Source organism: Ranitomeya imitator, chromosome 1 (genome assembly GCF_032444005.1).
Source record: "Ranitomeya imitator isolate aRanImi1 chromosome 1, aRanImi1.pri, whole genome shotgun sequence".
NCBI lineage: Eukaryota > Metazoa > Chordata > Amphibia > Anura > Dendrobatidae > Ranitomeya > Ranitomeya imitator.
In genome coordinates, this window is record NC_091282.1 from 256720909 (window position 1) to 256739729 (window position 18821).

The 18821-nt window shown below is 43.0% G+C and overlaps 1 protein-coding gene across 2 annotated transcripts in view; it reads right to left on the reverse strand.

Annotated features, from left to right (window-relative positions):
• Nucleotides 1–2771: 2771 nt before the first annotated feature.
• The window catches only part of CCDC92 (coiled-coil domain containing 92), a 47560-nt gene continuing 31510 nt past the window's right edge, over nucleotides 2772–18821 (reverse strand). For both annotated transcript variants that reach the window (XM_069755993.1, XM_069755994.1), the window contains 3 exons: nucleotides 16268–16433; nucleotides 14083–14124; nucleotides 2772–3943 (listed from right to left, as the gene is read on the reverse strand). In XM_069755993.1, coding sequence (XP_069612094.1) covers nucleotides 3171–3943; nucleotides 14083–14124; nucleotides 16268–16397 — 945 coding nt within the window. In that variant the 5' untranslated portion in view covers nucleotides 16398–16433 and the 3' untranslated portion in view covers nucleotides 2772–3170. The remainder of the gene's footprint in view (nucleotides 3944–14082; nucleotides 14125–16267; nucleotides 16434–18821) is intronic.

Below are 18821 nucleotides of genomic sequence, written 5' to 3' on the forward strand. Positions count from 1 at the left end.
TAAAGGAATTGCTGGACTTGTCTTGGAAGGAGATACATCCATACATAGTTTGGGGTGTGAAATCCTATTGATTCATTTCCCTTTAAAGAAATTAAGCCAGGGGTGTCAAACTGCATTCCTCGAGGGCCTCAAACCATGCTTGTTTTCAAGATTTCCTTAGCATTGCACAAGGTGCTGGAATCATTCTGTGCAGGTGATTAAATTATCACCTGTGCAACCCAAGGAAATCCTGAAAACATGACCTGTTTGCAGCCCTCGAGGAATGCAGTTTGACACCCCTGAATTAAGCCATGATGCTAATGTGAACGGAGCCTAAATTTCTTGACCAGACCCACAATAAAGATATTAATCTTAAATCTGTGCGTATAAAACCAGCAGTCCTGATTTTAAAAGATGGTGAGAAAAGGGGAACGTTATCATCTAATGGTCTTTAACCCTTAAAGAAACAGGCAATTTTTAATCTTTTCGTTTTTTATCTACTTTTTTCCCCCCCAAGAGTCCGAACTTTATTTTCCTGCCAACACAGCTGTACTAGGGCTTGGTTTTTGCGGTACAATTTCTAGTCGTGAATGACGCCAATCAATTACTTTATCATGTAGTGAAAACCAGGATTTTTTTCCCCAAGGGTGAGGAAACAAACACTATTTGGGTTTCACTTTTCCAGAGTTCACTGTGCGATAAAACGGACTCTGCAAGATGTTTCTTCAGATCTCCCACAACAGTGGTGACACCAAGTGTGTATATTATATAAACACACACCACATATATGTCAATTTTAGTGGATAAAAGAAAATTTGAACCTTGCAAAATATACAAAATAAAAGAAGTAATGGTTTAGGTCTCCATTTTCTGAGATTTGTAACTTTAATTCTTCTATGGAAAGACTTATTTTTGTTTGCCTATGGAGCTGTACTTTTATCCATACAATTTTGGGGTATGTGCTGTAACAAAAAAACAAACAAATATTTTATCAGTTTGGGCAATTACGCATGCAGCACTGCCAACTAACCAATTATGTAATTTTTTTTTTACATTTCACTATTTACAGTCAGGGAAAAGAGGGTTGACTTATGGAATTTTATTTTATTTTTTTAAACATTTTTTTCCATTGATGGACAATACAATACGCTGCAATACCAAGTTATTGCAGTATATTGTGAAATTGCCGTTGCTCCATGAAGCCCAGCCACTTGTTTGGTTTCATGGCAGCAGTTACATGGCAGACACAGGGGCCTTCAGTAGGCTCCCTGGTGCAATGGCAACGCTTTGGCACACTGCAATTGTATAGTATGTGAGGGAAAGGGTAGGACAAGGCAATAGACGTCAGAACTTCTGACAGTCACCCTGTTACAGCATTTTAAATTGCCCTGGCAGCCGGTATCTACACTAACATTTGCTGTCGAAGTACAGACTACGATGTCCAGACCAGCAATGGATGTCCTCTAATGATGAGTGAGTATGCTCGTTACTTGGGTTTCTCCGAGTATGCTCAGGTCGTCTCCGAGTATTTCGGCGTGCTCGGAGATTTAGTTTTCGTCGCCTCAGCTGCATGATTTGCGGCTGCTAGACAGCCTGAGTACACATGGGGATTGCCTGTTTGTTAAGCAACCACCACATGTATTCAACCTGTCTAGCAGCCACAAATCATGCAGCTGAGGCGACGAAAACTAAATCTCCGAGCACGCCAAAATACTCAGAGACCACCCGAGCGTGCTAGGGAAAACCCAAGTAACGAGCACACTCGCTCATCACTGATGTCCTTGTAAAAATGAGGGTGTTGAGTATCGGTCAGGAGACAGGTGGTTGGTCTGGACATTGCTATCCATTAGCCAGAGGCTAACATTTCTCAACCAAAAATGTAAGAAAATTTGGTGATGTGGAAACAAAACATTATCCCTCATTTTCATTCATTATTTATTATCTGAACAGCACAAACTTTGGGGATTTTTGAAAGCTTGTGTAGGGGAATCACTGAATGTGGAGATATGGTTTCACATCTATATTGTCAGGGACGTATGTACAGTAACAGGTCATGACTTTAAATAAATGACAACAAAAAAAATCTATGGGCTAAAGCTTTTAGATCTTATACTGTTTAGATTTAGCTTTCAATAAAGGCAAAGCTCTAGCTGCAATTTTCAGAAAGCAGCGCTGATTCACAGTCTGTGGTTTTGTCTTTGTAAGTGAGATTCCGTATGTCACTAACTGAATATGTCCCTGTTGCAATTCCCTGTACAGTTACAGATCTGAGTACCTCTGCGCAGGAAAAAAAAACTAATCTTTATTCTCCAGGGTGATGGGAGACCAAGTGTTGGACCCCAGTGGTCACAATGTTAAGGCATATCCATGCCAAATGCCATGACTTTCAGTGCTAGGAATACCCACTTACGGTACATATAAGAGGACTTATCAAATACATGTATTCTTCCTGATAGGAGGATCTTTATGATGCCTAAGACAGTAGTCTGTGGTCTTTTCTTAGAACCCCCCAGTGAGCCAGTCCTCTGTTATTCCTGCTCCATTTTTCTGGACACACCGACAGTAGTGTCACCAGTTAGAGGTTGTGTCCAATCTGTGCAACCAGCCCATGTCACGCCATGTAGGCACATTCACCTCTGACAAAGGAAATCGTGACACCCAGTTGTCCATTTATTTATAAACATTCTGGAGGAATAACAGAAGAACGACTCAATGAAGAGGTCTAAGAAGATCACAGAGAAGGAAAACTAGAAAGTGGAATTATGGGTAAATAAAATCTCTAAACACCACCATTGACTTTCAGGAAATGGTCTTATTAAACTGATCAGACATATACATTTATCTGCGTGGTTTGCCGTTCCGCCAGTGATGGCATTGTTATACAGAGTAGAGCAGAATGTGTGAACAGCGCCTTACAGCTTGCCACACTGGTATTGCTCTTGTCAGCGTAGTCCGTTATTGTTGGAGGGATTGGAGCAAGCTTTACACAGGCGGATAGATAGAGATTTCATTAGGAGCTTAGGACTGTGTATTACTTATTAACAAAGTGTCTGTTCATATTTGGCATGCAGGGAAATCAAGTAATTGTAAAAATAAAAATGAAATCAAAATGTAGTGTTTGTATTTACCAGTTATGGTAACAGTGCATAAAAAGCATCATGGTTATGAGTTTTATTAGTGGATAAATATATTTATATAGTTCTGTCAGTTCCTGAGTGCTTCCTAACAACTTTGCTCGCATTGACTTGGTCCACTGCCAGCGTCTCCACTTCGGGCTGGGGCACATGTTGACTTTGGACAGAGGTTGCATGTGGGATCCTATGGGCAACCCCAATATGGGCCTTCGGCTTCTTCTCTTTAGCTGGACTACTAGAGTCAGAGCGTATCGGAGGGATAACAAGTGGGCGCTCTTTGATGATCTGTGTGTCCACCGTTTGTCTTGCCAGTAAAAATGGGGTGGGATCAGGCATGGCATCTACTGGTTCACGTAACATTATTTTACGACCATCTGCCCCAAGCCTATAGACCTCTGCAAAGTCAGCATTAAGGGGTGTGGATAAGCTCTTCTTCATCCTTCTTCTCGGAGTCTCCGGTAGCTTTTCTTTGGGAGGAGATGGCTTGTAAGTGGACATTACTGGGCTCCCTGGAGGAGCAGCCTCCGGGGCTCCACTTGTACTGAGCAGCTTCTTCTTTGTTGCATGCAGCTGTGATGTGAGATAGGCAATAGTGCTCGCTCTCTGCTCCAGCTCACTGGACAACATGTTGAGCTTATGGCTTTTAACTTTCAGTTCTTCTAAGTATTTCTTCTCCCTTTCCTTTATTGTATTTTCCAGCACCATTATCATTGCATTTTTCTGCTCGAGCTCCTTTATTAGCTCATTGTTTTCCGTTTCTTTGTCTTTAAGCTGAGCTTCCAGTTCTTCACATTTTCTCCTCAGCTCATCACTTCTTGAAAAACTATCCCCTGTAAATGAATAAAAAAATAACATAATCATTCTGATTATTAAAAAAGTGTGTTAAACTTTCCACATTCAGGTATTACATGGTAGAAGCTTAGCGTACCCAAGTATGTTCACATTTATAATATACTTTTTTCATGTACCTTGGAAAAGCTTCCAGCACATAGAATACATGTGTTCAATGGAGGCAAAAAGAATTTACTTTGGTGGGCCTTTAACTGGCTGGTTCACCACTTTACCATTTTCCATACAACGGTATTTTGTAAAAACCATGTCAAATGTATAAAGTTTAAAACAAAGAATGGGACATTATTGGTGAATTTACATTTTAAAGTAGTGATTAGAGTCAAGGGCGTACATAGAAATCATGGGGTCCCATAGTAGAAGTTATATTTGGGCCCTACAGAAGAGAACATCTCACAACTTTGCAGCCCTTACACAGTTATTTTCCTCCTGTACAGTCCTCCATATGGTATTATGGGCACCACATAGCCCTGCACACAGTATTATGGGCACCACATAGTCCTTCATACAGTATTATGGTCACCACATAGTCCTTCATGAAGTATCATGGGCATCACATAGTCCTTCATACAGTATTATGGGAACCACATAGTCCTCCATACAGTATTATGGGCACCACATAGTCCTTCATGCAGTATTATGGTCACCACATAGTCCTTCATGCAGTATTATGGTCACCACATAGTCCTTCCTTCATGAAGTATTATGGGCACCACATAGTCCTTCATACAGTATTATGGGAACCACATAGTCCTCCGTACTTCATGAAGTATTATGGGCACCACATAGTCCTTCATACAGTATTATGGGAACCACATAGTCCTCCATACAGTATTATGGACACCACATAGTCCTTCATGCAGTATTATGGTCACCACATAGTCCTTCATGAAGTATTATGGGCACCACATAGTCCTTCCTTCATGCAGTATTATGGTCACCACATAGTCCTTCCTTCATGCAGTATTATGGTCACCACATAGTCCTTCCTTCGTGAAGCATTATGGGCACCACATAGTCCTTCCTGCAGTATTATGGTCACCACATAGTCCTTCCTGCAGTATTATGGTCACCACATAGTCCTTCATGAAGTATTATGGTCACCACATAGTCCTTCATGAAGTATTATGGGCACCACATAGTCCTTCATGCAGTATTATGGGCACCACATAGTCCTCCATACAGTATTATGGGCACCATATAGTCCTTTATGCAGTATTATGGTCACCACATAGTCCTTCCTTCGTGAAGCATTATGGGCACCACATAGTCCTTCATATAGTATTATGGGCACCACATAGTCCTTCCTGCAGTATTATGGTCACCACATAGTCCTTCCTGCAGTATTATGGTCACCACATAGTCCTTCATGAAGTATTATGGTCACCACATAGTCCTTCATGAAGTATTATGGGCACCACATAGTCCTTCCTTCATGCAGTATTATGGTCACCACATAGTCCTTCCTTCATGCAGTATTATGGTCACCACATAGTCCTTCCTTCGTGAAGCATTATGGGCACCACATAGTCCTTCATATAGTATTATGGGCACCACATAGTCCTTCCTGCAGTATTATGGTCACCACATAGTCCTTCATGAAGTATTATGGTCACCACATAGTCCTTCATGAAGTATTATGGGCACCACATAGTCCTTCATGCAGTATTATGGGCACCACATAGTCCTCCATACAGTATTATGGGCACCATATAGTCCTTTATGCAGTATTATGGTCACCACATAGTCCTTCCTTCGTGAAGCATTATGGGCACCACATAGTCCTTCATATAGTATTATGGGCACCACATAGTCCTTCCTTCGTGAAGCATTATGGGCACCACATAGTCCTTCCTGCAGTATTATGGTCACCACATAGTCCTTCCTGCAGTATTATGGTCACCACATAGTCCTTCATGAAGTATTATGGTCACCACATAGTCCTTCATGAAGTATTATGGGCACCACATAGTCCTTCATGCAGTATTATGGGCACCACATAGTCCTTTATGCAGTATTATGGTCACCACATAGTCCTTCCTTCGTGAAGCATTATGGGCACCACATAGTCCTTCATATAGTATTATGGGCACTACATAGTCCTTCCTGCAGTATTATGGTCACCACATAGTCCTTCATGAAGTATTATGGTCACCACATAGTCCTTAATGCAGTATTATGGGCACCACATAGTCCTTCATGCAGTATTATGGGCACCACACAGTCCTCCATACAGTATTATGGGCACCACATAGTCCTTCATGCAGTATTATGGGCACCACATAGTCCTTCATACAGTATTCTGGGAACCACATAGTCCTCCATACAGTATTATGGGCACCACATAGTCCTTCATGCAGTATTATGGGAACCACATAGTCCTTTATACAGTATTATGGTCCCCACATAGTCCTTCATGAAGTATTATGGGCACCACATAGTCCTTCATCCAGTATTATGGGCACCACATAGTCCTTCATACAGTATTCTGGGAACCACATAGTCCTCCATACAGTATTATGGGCACTACATAGTCCTTCATGCAGTATTATGGGCACCACATAGTCCTTCATGCAGTATTATGGGCACCACATAGTCCTTCATGCAGTATTATGGGCACCACACAGTGCTCCATACAGTATTATGGGCACCACATAGTCCTTCATGCAGTATTATGGGCACCACATAGTCCTTCATCCAGTATTATGGGCACCACATAGTCCTTCATACAGTATTCTGGGAACCACATAGTCCTCCATACAGTATTATGGGCACCACATAGTCCTTCATGCAGTATTATGGGCACCACATAGTCCTTCATGCAGTATTATGGGCACCACATAGTCCTTCATGCAGTATTATGGGCACCACATAGTCCTTCATGCAGTATTATGGGCACCACATAGTCCTTCATACAGTATTATGGGCACCACACAGTCCTCCATACAGTATTATGGGCACCACATAGTCCTTCATGCAGTATTATGGGCACCACATAGTCCTTCATGCAGTATTATGGGCACCACATAGTCCTTCATGCAGTATTATGGGCACCACATAGTCCTTCATACAGTATTATGGGCACCACACAGTCCTCCATACAGTATTATGGGCACCACATAGTCCTTCATGCAGTATTATGGGCACCACATAGTCCTTCATACAGTATTATGGGCACCACACAGTCCTTCATGCAGTAGTATGGGCACCACACAGTCCTGCATACAGTATTATAGGCACCACAGTCCTCCATACAGTATTATGGGCCCCATAGTCCTCCATACAGTATTATGGGCCCCACATGGTCCTGCATACAGTATTATGGGCACCATAGTCCTCTATACAGTATTATGGGAACCACAGAGTCCTCTATACACTATTATGGGCACCACATAGTCCTGCATACAATATTATGGGCACCACATAGTCCTGCATACAGCATTATGGGCACCACATAGACCTGCATACAGTATTATGAGCACCATAATCCTCTATACAGAATTCTGGGCACCACATAGACCTGTATACACTATTAAGGGCCCCAAAGTCCTCTATACAGTATTATGGGCACCACATAGACCTGTATACACTATTATGGGCCCCATAGTCCTTCATACAGTATTATGGGCCCCATATAGTGCTCCATACAGTATAATGGGCTCCATATAGTGCTCTATACAGTCTAATGGGCTTCTATGCATAAAAAATAAACGAATTACTCACCTCCCCCTGTTGCTCCAGTCACTGTAGACTCCTGAACCCTCTGCACTGAGACCTTACACAGCTCAGACACAGAGAGGCAATGATGGGAGAGGGAGTGTCTGCTGGTGGCCCCCTCTACTATCATTGTTTTCAAGTGTATCAGGATCCATCCAGGATACCGAAACAGTTGAAAGTATGATGCGAGGGGGTGGGGGGCTGTGGTGCCCTCCACTCACAGGAGTATTTAATGTTGTGTTGTACACCTTTAAGTGTTGTTCACCTTTAAGAATATAGTACATAACTACATTTCTTTAAAAGTTCTATTGACCCTGCAAAATGAGTTAACCGAGAATCTGCAGTGAGCTTGTTCTGATGATCCAAAGGGAGAGTTTCTGTCCCTCTTATATGTCTTTTTCTAAGCTCCTCTCAGATTTATGACTCAGGGTACCGTCACACAGTGGCATTTTGATAGCTACGACGGCACGATTTGTGACGTTCCAGCGATATATCCGTGACGTTCCAGCGATCTCGCTGTGTCTGACACGCTCCTGCGATCAGGGACCCCGCTGAGAATCGTACGTTGTAGCAGATCGTTTGAAACTTTCTTTCGTCGTCTAGTGTCCCGCCGTGGCGGCATGATCGCATGGTGTAACAAAGGTGTGCACGATATTGTATACGATGTGCGCATAGTAACCAACGGCTTCTACATCGCACATACGTCATGAAATTATCGCTCCAGCGTCGTACTTTGCAAAGTGTGACAGCAGTCTACGACGCTGGAGCGATATTGTTACGATGCTGGAGCATCACGGATCGTGCCGTCGTAGCGATCAAAATGCCACTGTGTGACGGTACCCTATGTACAGGGAAACAAAGAAGCTGATAAGGCTGAAAGTCAAATAACAAAAACAAATGTTACCTCCAAATACACGTGGTGGATATGCCCTTTAAATAGAAATTAATGTGATGTGAACAGAGCACTGATGTACAGAAATATAGCACCTCTGTATGAAGCAATTCAACTGATGGAAAAATCATGATTTTTTTTTTTTACGCCTGCCTGGATTTATATAAATTTAGAGACATATGAAGGTACAGTAAGCGCCCACAGATTTGTACGCACTTTTGAAGACCCATGATTTTTAATCAATTATATTTACCAACGAAAAATTGAAGAAAGCTCTGATCAGAACATTACAAACTTTTGCTCTAATTTTACAGAATTAATTAAAAAAAGACACTTGGGACCTGAAACTGGAGAAAATGCATAGAAAGCTAAATATAGACACATCTCCTGCCTGCCAGCGCGCATCTCCCCTTCTCTAGACAATGGTTTAGTCCATGCACCATAAGAAACAATAAAACATTTATGAAGCTGCACTATTTGTATCCCTCTGGTGTGAGCTCAGATTTCAGTCTGCCCACAGCGCACAGCATGGACGGCAGCGTCTGCTCAGGGGCACTAATGGCCGATGACTCAACACCGAGAGCTCGTTTGTTGTTTAACCCCTTTACCCCCAAGGGTGGTTTGCACGTTATGGACCGGGCCAATTTTTACAATTCTGACCACTGTCCCTTTATGAGGTTATAACTCTGGAACGCTTCAACGGATCCCGGTGATTCTGACATTGTTTTCTCGTGACATATTGTACTTCATGATAGTGGTAAAATTTATTTGATATTACCTGTATTTATTTGTGAAAAAAAATGGAAACATGGCGAAAATTTTGAAAATTTTGCAATTTTCCAACTTTGAATTTTTATGCAATTAAATCACAGAGATATATCACACAAAATACTTAATAAATAACATTTCCCACACGTCTACTTTACATCAGCACAATTTTGGAACCAAAATTTTTTTTTGTTAGGGAGATATAAGGGTTAAAAGTTGACCAGCAATTTCTCATTTTTACAACACCATTTTATTTTAGGGACCAAATCTCATTTGAAGTCATTTTGAGGGGTCTATATGATAGAAAATACCCAAGTGTGACACCATTCTAAAAGCTGCACCCCTCAAGGTTCTCAAAACCACATTCAAGAAGTTTATTAACCCTTCAGGTGTTTCACTTGAATTTTTGGAATGTTTAAATAAAAATTAACATTTAACTTTTTTTCACAAAAAATTTACTTCAGCTCCAATTTGTTTTATTTTGCCAAGAGTTACAGGAGAAAATGGACCCCAAACCTTGTTGTACAATTTGTCCTGAGTACGCCGATATCCCATAAGTGGAGGTAAACCACTGTTTGGGCGCATGACAGAGCTTGGAAGCGAAGGAGCGCCATTTGACTTTTTAATGCAAAATTGACAGGAATTGAGATGGGACGCCATGTTGCGTTCGGAGAGCCACTGATGTGCCTAAACATTGAAACCCCCCACAAGTGACACCATTTTGGAAAGTAGACCCCCTAAGGAACTTATCTAGATGTGTGGTGAGCACTTTGACCCACCAAGAGCTTCACAGAAGTTTATAATGCAGAGCCGTAAAAATAAAACAAAAATTTTTTCCCACAAATATTATTTTTTAGCCCCCAGTTTTGTATTTTCCCAAGGGTAACAGGAGAAATTGGACCCCAAAATTTGTTGTCCAATTTGTCCTGAGTGCGCTGATACCCCATATGTGGGGGGGAACCACCGTTTGGGCGCATGGGAAGGCTCGGAAGGGAAGGAGCGCCATTTGAAATACAGACTTAGATGGAATGGTCTGCAGGCATCACATTGCATTTGCAGAGCCCCTAATGTACCTAAACAGTAGAAACCCCCCACAAGTGACCCCATATTGGAAACTAGACCCCCAAAGGAACTTATCTAGATGTGTTGTGAGAACTTTGAGCCCCCAAGTGTTTCACTACAGTTTATAACGCAGAGCCGTGAAAATTTAAAAATCTTTTTTTTCCCACAAATATTATTTTTTAGCCCCCAGTTTTGTATTTTCCCAAGGGTAACAGGAGAAATTGGACCCCAAAAGTTGTTGTCCAATTTGTCCTGAGTATGCTGATACCCCATATGTTGGGGTAAACTCCTGTTTGGGCACACGGGAGAGCTCGGAAGGGAAGGAGCACTGTTTTACTTTTTCAACGCAGAATTGGCTGGAATTGAGTTCGGACGCCATGTCGCGTTTGGAGAGCCCCTGATGTGTCTAAACAGTGGAAACCCCCCAATTATAACTGAAACCCTAACCCAAACACACCCCTAACCCTAATTCCAACGGTAACCCTAACCACACCTCTAACCCAGACACACCCCTAACCCTAATCCCAACCCTATTCCCAACTGTAAATGTAATCTAAACCCTAACCATAACTTTAGCCCCAACCCTAACCCTAACTTTAGCCCCAACCCTAACTGTAGCCTTAACCCTAGCCCTAACCCTAGCCCTAACCCTAACCCTAGCCCTAACCCTAGCCCTAACCCTAACCCTAGCCCTAACCCTAGTCCTAACCCTAGCCCTAACCCTAGCCCTAATGGGAAAATGGAAATAAATACATTTTTTAAATTTTTTTTATTTTTCCCTAACTAAGGGGGATAATGAAGGGGGGTTTGATTTACTTTTATAGCGGGGTTTTTAGCGGATTTTTATGATTGGCAGCCGTCACTCACTGAAAGACGCTTTTTATTGCAAAAAATATTTTTTGCGTTACCACATTTTGAGAGCTATAATTTTTCCATATTTGAGTCCACAGAGTCATGTGAGGTCTTGTTTTTTGCGGGACGAGTTGACGTTTTTATTGGTAACACTTTCGGGCACGTGACATTTTTTGATCGCTTTTTATTCCGATTTTTGTGAGGCAGAATTAGCAAAAACCAGCTATTCATGAATTTCTTTTGGGGGAGGCGTTTATACCGTTACGCGTTTGGTAAAATTGATAAAGCAGTTTTATTCTTCGGGTCAGTACGATTACAGCAGCTCATTTTTTGCGGGACAAGATGACGCTTTCAGCGGTACCATGGTTATTTATATCTGTCTTTTTGATCGCGTGTTATTCCACTTTTTGTTCGGCGGTATGATAATAAAGCGTTGTTTTTTGCCTCGTTTTTTTTTTTTTTTTTCTTACGGTGTTTACTGAAGGGGTTAACTAGTGGGCCAGTTTTATAGGTCGGGTCGTTACGGACGCGGCGATACTAAATATGTGTACTTTTATTGTTTTGTTTTTTTAGATAAAGAAATGTATTTATGGGAATAATATTTTTTTTTTTCCATTATTTCGGATTTTTTTTTTTTTTTTTACACACTTGTAAAAATTTTTTTTTACTTTTTTACTTTGTCCCAGGGGGGGACAATACAGATCGGTGATCTGCCAGTTTGCACAGCACTCTGACAGATCACCGATCTGTCAAACAGCGCTGCAGCGTTACCAAGTGCCTGCTCTGAGCAGGCACTTGGTAAGCCACCTCCCTCCCTGCAGGACCCGGATCCGCGGCCATCTTGGATCCGGGACTTTCTGCAGGGAGGAGGTGAGAGACCCCCGGAGCAACGCGATCACATCGCGTTGCTGCGGGGGGCTCAGGGAAGCCCGCAGGGAGCCCCCTCCCTGTGCGATGCTTCCCTGCACCGCCGGCACATCGCGATCATGTTTGATCGCGGTGTGCCGGGGGTTAATGTGCCGGGGGCGGTCCGTGACCGCTCCTGGCACATAGTGCCGGATGTCAGCAGCGATAAGCAGCTGACACCCGGCCGCGATCGGCCGCGCTCCCCCCGTGAGCGCGGCCGATCGCCTATGACGTACTATTCCGTCCGTGGGAAGTAAAGCCCACCCCACATGGACGGAATAGTACGTCTGATGGCAGAAAGGGGTTAAGGGTCCAGTTTTTCGCATTCGCATGTGACCCATCAGTGCCGACTGTAACAAGATTACATGAAGTATTTCTATCTCCTGAAACCACAGGGGACTCTGCAGGGACGGCACAGATAAGGCCAGAGCTTATAGGGATAGCATGGAGCGCCTTACCCAACAAGGAGCGTGAAGGAGGGAGCCGCCACAATCCACAGCTACTGTGCTGTACTAGCCCATGAGAGGGGCAGACACATGTAGATTGTGAGCCCCTATGATGAATGTACAGCGCGGTGGTAGTAATGGCGCTATGTAAGTGAAAAAATAAATAAAAGGGCCCCTGTGCAGGAACAATACATGGGCCCTTTGTTGCACCTGCTTTGGAGGTAGACCTCACCTCTTGGATCCCTGTTTGGCTGCATCAATGATATGTCCGCCCCTGACTGGGCCATACTATCGGCATCACCGCTCAACTCTTGTACGCCCATTTGGTGAAGGACTGAAGAGGTGCAAACGTTTTTTGTTTTTTTTACCTTTAGCATTTTCTATGACAAATATCAAGCACAATAAGTGACAATAATTAACATAGTGCATTGTCCAGTTCTAGAATTTGTGAAAATATAATATATATATATATATAAATCTTCGGTGAAGTTAAAAAGTCACCCTCCAACAGGAACAGTCCTTACTGTAATGGATCGCTGCTCCGTGGTGTCACTTATTCGTCACGTGCCTGCTCTCACACGTGACTTGGGGTTGTGCCTGCAAGGGTTAATCTATCTCCCCACTCTCAGTCCAGCATTCAACCTCTGTCCTATGCTGTAAGGGGAGCATAAATCACACACCGACCCAGGCCACACACCCGCTCATACACGCTGCCACCACTCATCGAATACATGGGCGATGAGTCCCAGAAATAACTAATAAAAATATGTTTATCACTCATAAGGCTCACACACCTCTAGGCTATGGATTCTTTAGAACATTCAAGGTTCAACTTATTAAAGGTTTATACTTTAATAGAAAAAGGTTCAATGCTTACAATAAGAAAAAGGTATAAAATATGATAATAAAAAGACATACAACTTATGCAAAACAGTATCAAATAAACAGGAGAAAACTTACAGAAATCATCTAACTTGTAGTCTGCTTTCTGCTCCCCGAGAGGGGGTGAATGTAGGTGTGGAACACATCAGCTTTTCAGGCTGCCCTCATCTTAATGCCTTTAAGCATGCCATACTTACAGAAATGCCATTGTTACCTATTTAACAGTAGTTAGAAACCAGCGTTTCCACTACTACATTTACAATTCCAATACAGTCCCGCTGTCTTCTGCACAAACAGGAGGAAGGATAGTGGAGCTGTGAGAGATAAGAACTACAAAGAAAGCAGTATGAGCGAGTGGCGGCCATGCTGGCACAGTGCACAGCCTTTTCATACATTTCTACTTGTCTATCAGATTCAGCTTGAAGGCAGCTACTGGATCAGTAAAGAAAAGTGTCCTTGTTCTTTCCTTTGCTGAATAGGTGCATAATGACACCATGGACAACTGGGGAAATTCTCCATTGGTAAAAGGAAATAAAACAATTAAAACCACAAAAAGAAAATGCCATAATAATGAATGAAGCTTTATAATGTTTACCTGTCTGATCGGAAGTTTGAAGCGTCAGTTCATACGTTAGATCTGTGAAGAATACAGAGATGATGGTTGAGAATCGCACTCATGAAATGATCTGAACAGTCTTTATTCATACATAATGATACACAGCACATCATTAAGAACATGTACAGAAACTCGGGACACACAGACATAGCTCATTGAACTTGCATTATGCGGACTCACCTTCCCTCCTACACCCAGCAAAGACCCCAAGATAAAGTGCCAAGTGCAAAAGTGCAAGTGCAAAGATGAGGAATACGACGATAGAAAAAAGGTATTAACAGCTGAAACCGTTGAATAAAAGTGTCTCATACAAGAGTGTACAATAAAGCAGAAAACATGAAGAGACAGGCAACTATAAATCCAGTACATCACAGGTAATACATGACGATAATTGGAGAGATGTACTCTGAATACAAGGCTCCCCACATGTCTGGCTGTTCCCACAGATTCCTCAAGGATGTGTCTGTGTATCCTGTTTTAATCATGTGCTGTTGTGATAAGTCTAGTGCTTGTTAGATCAACTAACAATTACAACCCCACAAAAGTTGTGGAATTATGGAGATGACAGGATCGAGAGACATGTTAATGAGATGCAAGCTTAGCATTAGATTGATTTGGTGTCCCAGTGTTTTTCAACACGACAACGTCAGGACGCATGTTGCTCAGGATATTGTGAGAAGCCTACTTGACCTAAACATGCCATGGCCTGTAGAGTCTCTCGCACTGGTCTCCCATCGCGCACATCTGGAACATCATTTGAAGGCGACTGCAAAGGGAGCTGCCAGAAGAGGATCTTGATGACTTGTGTACCGAACTGCATTCAGCAATCAGTACATTCCTCAGAAAATTCTTAATAATCTCATTATTAGTTTGCCAATACGTGTATTTCTGAGCATTACTGAGAAATCAAAATAATTTGAGAATTTTGTATCTATGTTTTCATCGTTTGCATCTCATTATCATCATTAATTTTTCTTCCCGTTTCACTGTTCAGGAATGTATAAATAAAGACTGGTTGCCAATGGATGGGCATAAGCCTTTAATACATGCCACTTAGATTTTTAGCAAATATAGCTGGGATATAACAAAATACTATGTCCTCCCAACCACCTAATGTGTAGGGATCTGTAATACTGTTAATACTTCAAGTGATCAGGTCTGTGTAATAGTGCCCTATACAGAATGTGTCCAGGAGTGGCACTGGGCAGGGAAAACATCAGAGAGCTGAACCACTTAACAAGCACTCCTGCTTCAATATCAGGACTGGCGAGAGTCCTGGCAGCTGGACCCTCACTAATCAATAGGTGAAGGCATACACTAGCAAAATTCCATCACTTATGATCGTGGAAAAACCATCAGACGCACTCATGACAGTGAATCAGAATTAACTTTAAAATGCTATGCCAGATCAGTTTTCTGGAGTGAAACTGCTTGCCATGTTGCAATTTTTGACATTTTTAATATATACCCCGGCCACTTACTACAACTTTTGGAAAAGTGAGCTCTAATGTGATGGGGCAGGCCAACAAATTTATCATAAATTACGTTACAAAAGTGTCTTAAATTACGACACAAACGCACTACTTTCCCTGACTGGAGCAACATTTATAGCACTGGAGCACTGCGGTTGAAAGATGTGGCAAATTCATTAAGAGGCATTTTTAGCCAAATGTCTGCACCTTACTCTCTTCTGCCATACAAACCACTAGTGTACGTGAGCAGGGCCACAGTTTTAAAGAATGCTTTGCACAGGGACAAGTGGTGTCCTCCGAGTGTTTGTGCACCGGCTTGGCTTGATTGACAAGTCTGGCTCTAAGGCCAGTTGGGTATCACGAACATAGCAAGAACCGTGATCTACGGAATTGAACTCAACAGTCTCATATGTGCCCATGAGGCTGCTGAATTTAGGTCAGGAGGCTCAGTTGGCCCATGCATCGCGGTATCGGACTGTGATACATTGATGTGTAGGCCTCCCCTCCACACATCTGGGTACCATGGTCTTACTACGGACCATCACGTTTGGACTGGCCTTATAAATGCCATTATGCTGTCAAGTTTGGGTTAGGAGATCTGCAGTCAGTCCACGCATCGAGCTGGAGGGAGGGATAAATATTACGTGCTAATAATAACACAGATATCATGCCCTCTTATGCCCCATTCTTACCTGTGCAGTGCTGCTGTAGCCGGCGGATCTCAGAGTGTAATCCTTTCAGTGTATTGGCATGCTCCTGCTGCAGAAATAACAGGTTCTTTTGGGCACTTTGCAGTTGATTCTCGAGGTTAGAAGTGGCCATCTTGATTGCTTTTAAAGGAGAGAGGAAGGTGTGAGCCTGCAGTTGAAAAAGAAAAATATGTGTATAGGATCAGTAATTCTGCTCACATTGGGGACAACAATTACTGCAAGTTTTAACTCTCTGCTCAATATGGAGCCTTCAAAAATAAAATTTATTTATACATTTATACAAAAACATTGACGACTTATCGGTAAAATGCAGTAGAAATGAACAGAAAACAAAAAGTTCTAACATGTCATTATTCGTCTTAAGACCACATAATGGCTTCTTCCCAGATGTCTATGAGATGGCTATAAGTAATAATAGTATTATTTAGGTAATTTGTGTGATCTCTACAGCTAACTGCACCACAGCTAATGTCAGCACCACCTGCGAATTGCCATTGACGTTTGCACAGGTCTGACCACTAGACCCTTTGGATATGTGCAGTGCAAAACAGCAGTAACTATGAGCATCGGATGACATTGGCCAAATCAGTTCTTCTCATTAATATAACTAGTTTATTTTCTAATAATTCCGTGGTTACAGTCTTTCTAGATAGCTGAAGTCTTCCCAACCCAATCCTGCTCAGATATTCCTCCTGTCGCCTCCAGCTCAAAAATATCTCCAGAATCCCTACTTTCCTCAACCATCAATCTACTAAAATGCTTGTGCATGCCCTCATCATCTCCCGCCTTGACTACTGCAACATCCTTTTCTGCGGCCTCCCTGCTGCTAACACCCTTGCACCTCTCCAGTCCATCCTTAACTCTGCTGCCCGACTAATTCATCTCTCTCCTCGCTACTCCTCCGCTTCCCCCCTTTGCAAATCTCTCCACTGGGCTCAAATTCCCTCAGCGTATCCAGTTCAAACTACTAATACTGACCTACAAAGCCATCCATAACCTGTGTCCTTCATATATCTCTGAACTAATCTCCCGATATCTTCCCTCACATGATCTCCGGTCCTCCCAAGACCTCCTTCTCTCCTCCACACTTATACACTCCTCACCCAACCGCCTCCAAGACTTCTCCAGAATATCCCCCATCCTCTGGAATTCTTTGCCCCAACACATCCGACTATCAACCACATTCGAATCCTTCAGACGGAATCTGAAAACCCACCTCTTCAGGAAAGCCTACAGCCTGCACTGACCCTGCTCCCTCCTCACCACTACCGCAGCTACCGCCTCACCAACACCAGAGCTCCTGCAACCCTAAACCTATTGTCTCCATCCCCACCATCCTGTAGAATGTAAGCCCGCAAGGGCAGGGTCCTCGCCCCTCTGTATCAGTCTGTTATTGTTAGTTTGCTTACTGTAAGTGATATCTGTAATTTGTATGTAACCCCTTCTCATGTAAAGCACCATGGAATCAATGGTGCTATATAAATAAATAATATTTCCTAGGAAAAGGATTACCATGTAATCTATGTATAAATATCTGGTGGATGAGCGTCTGCTCTACACGACAGTAATGATAACATATCACATGGCTTTATCAGTATACTACTGCAGTTTACTTATTAGTGTATTATTTCACCACTTCAGGAGCTTCAGAATTTGATTCAAAGGGACAAAATAATCAGAAAAACCTGGAATTTGTACAATATGGCAGCAGTGAACACATTATTTTTGACTGTTTTCGGCCTCTCACTTCTCCCCAGGATCGACTGGAGGCTGCGATGGACAGGAGGCTGCGAGGGACCGGAGGCGGTGAGAGACAGGAGGCTGCGAGGGACAGGAACCTGCGAGGGACAGGCAGCTGGTGGCGGTGAGGGACAGGAGGCTGCGAGGGACATGAGGCTGCGAGGCACAGGAGGCTGTGATGGACAAGAGGCTGCAATAAACAGGAATCTGCGATGGACAGGAGGCTGTGACGGACAGGAGGCTGCAATGGACTGGAACCTGTGATGGACAGGAGGCTGTGAGGGACAGGAACCTGCGATGGACAGGAGGCTGTGACGGAGAGAAGGCTGCAATGGACAGGAACCTGTGATGGACAGGAGGCTGTGAGGGATAGGAAGCTGCGATGGACAGGAGGCTGTGAGAGACAGGAGGCTGTGAGGGACAGTAGGCTGTGAGGGACAGGAGGCTGTGAGGGACAGGAGGCTGTGAGGGACAGGAACCTGTGATGTGAATTGCGGCGTGTGTATCTCTGCTTTATAAATTTCTATACCCTTCAACTTGATTCCATTTTTCTTTTACAAAACTTCTCGTTAAAGGTTCTCTGTTTTGAACTCTTTTTTAAAAGGTCCCTGAACACAAAGTGTCTTCCTGCTGGGGCCCTCAGCGCTCGCCCCTATTTCCTCATAGATTGAAAGCTTGCGAGCAGGACCCTCACTCCTGGACGGATGTGTTGAATTATGTATTATTCTGTAATGTCTTTATTGTCTGTACATGTCCCCTCTGAATATAAAGTGTTCCCGAATATGATGTCGCCATA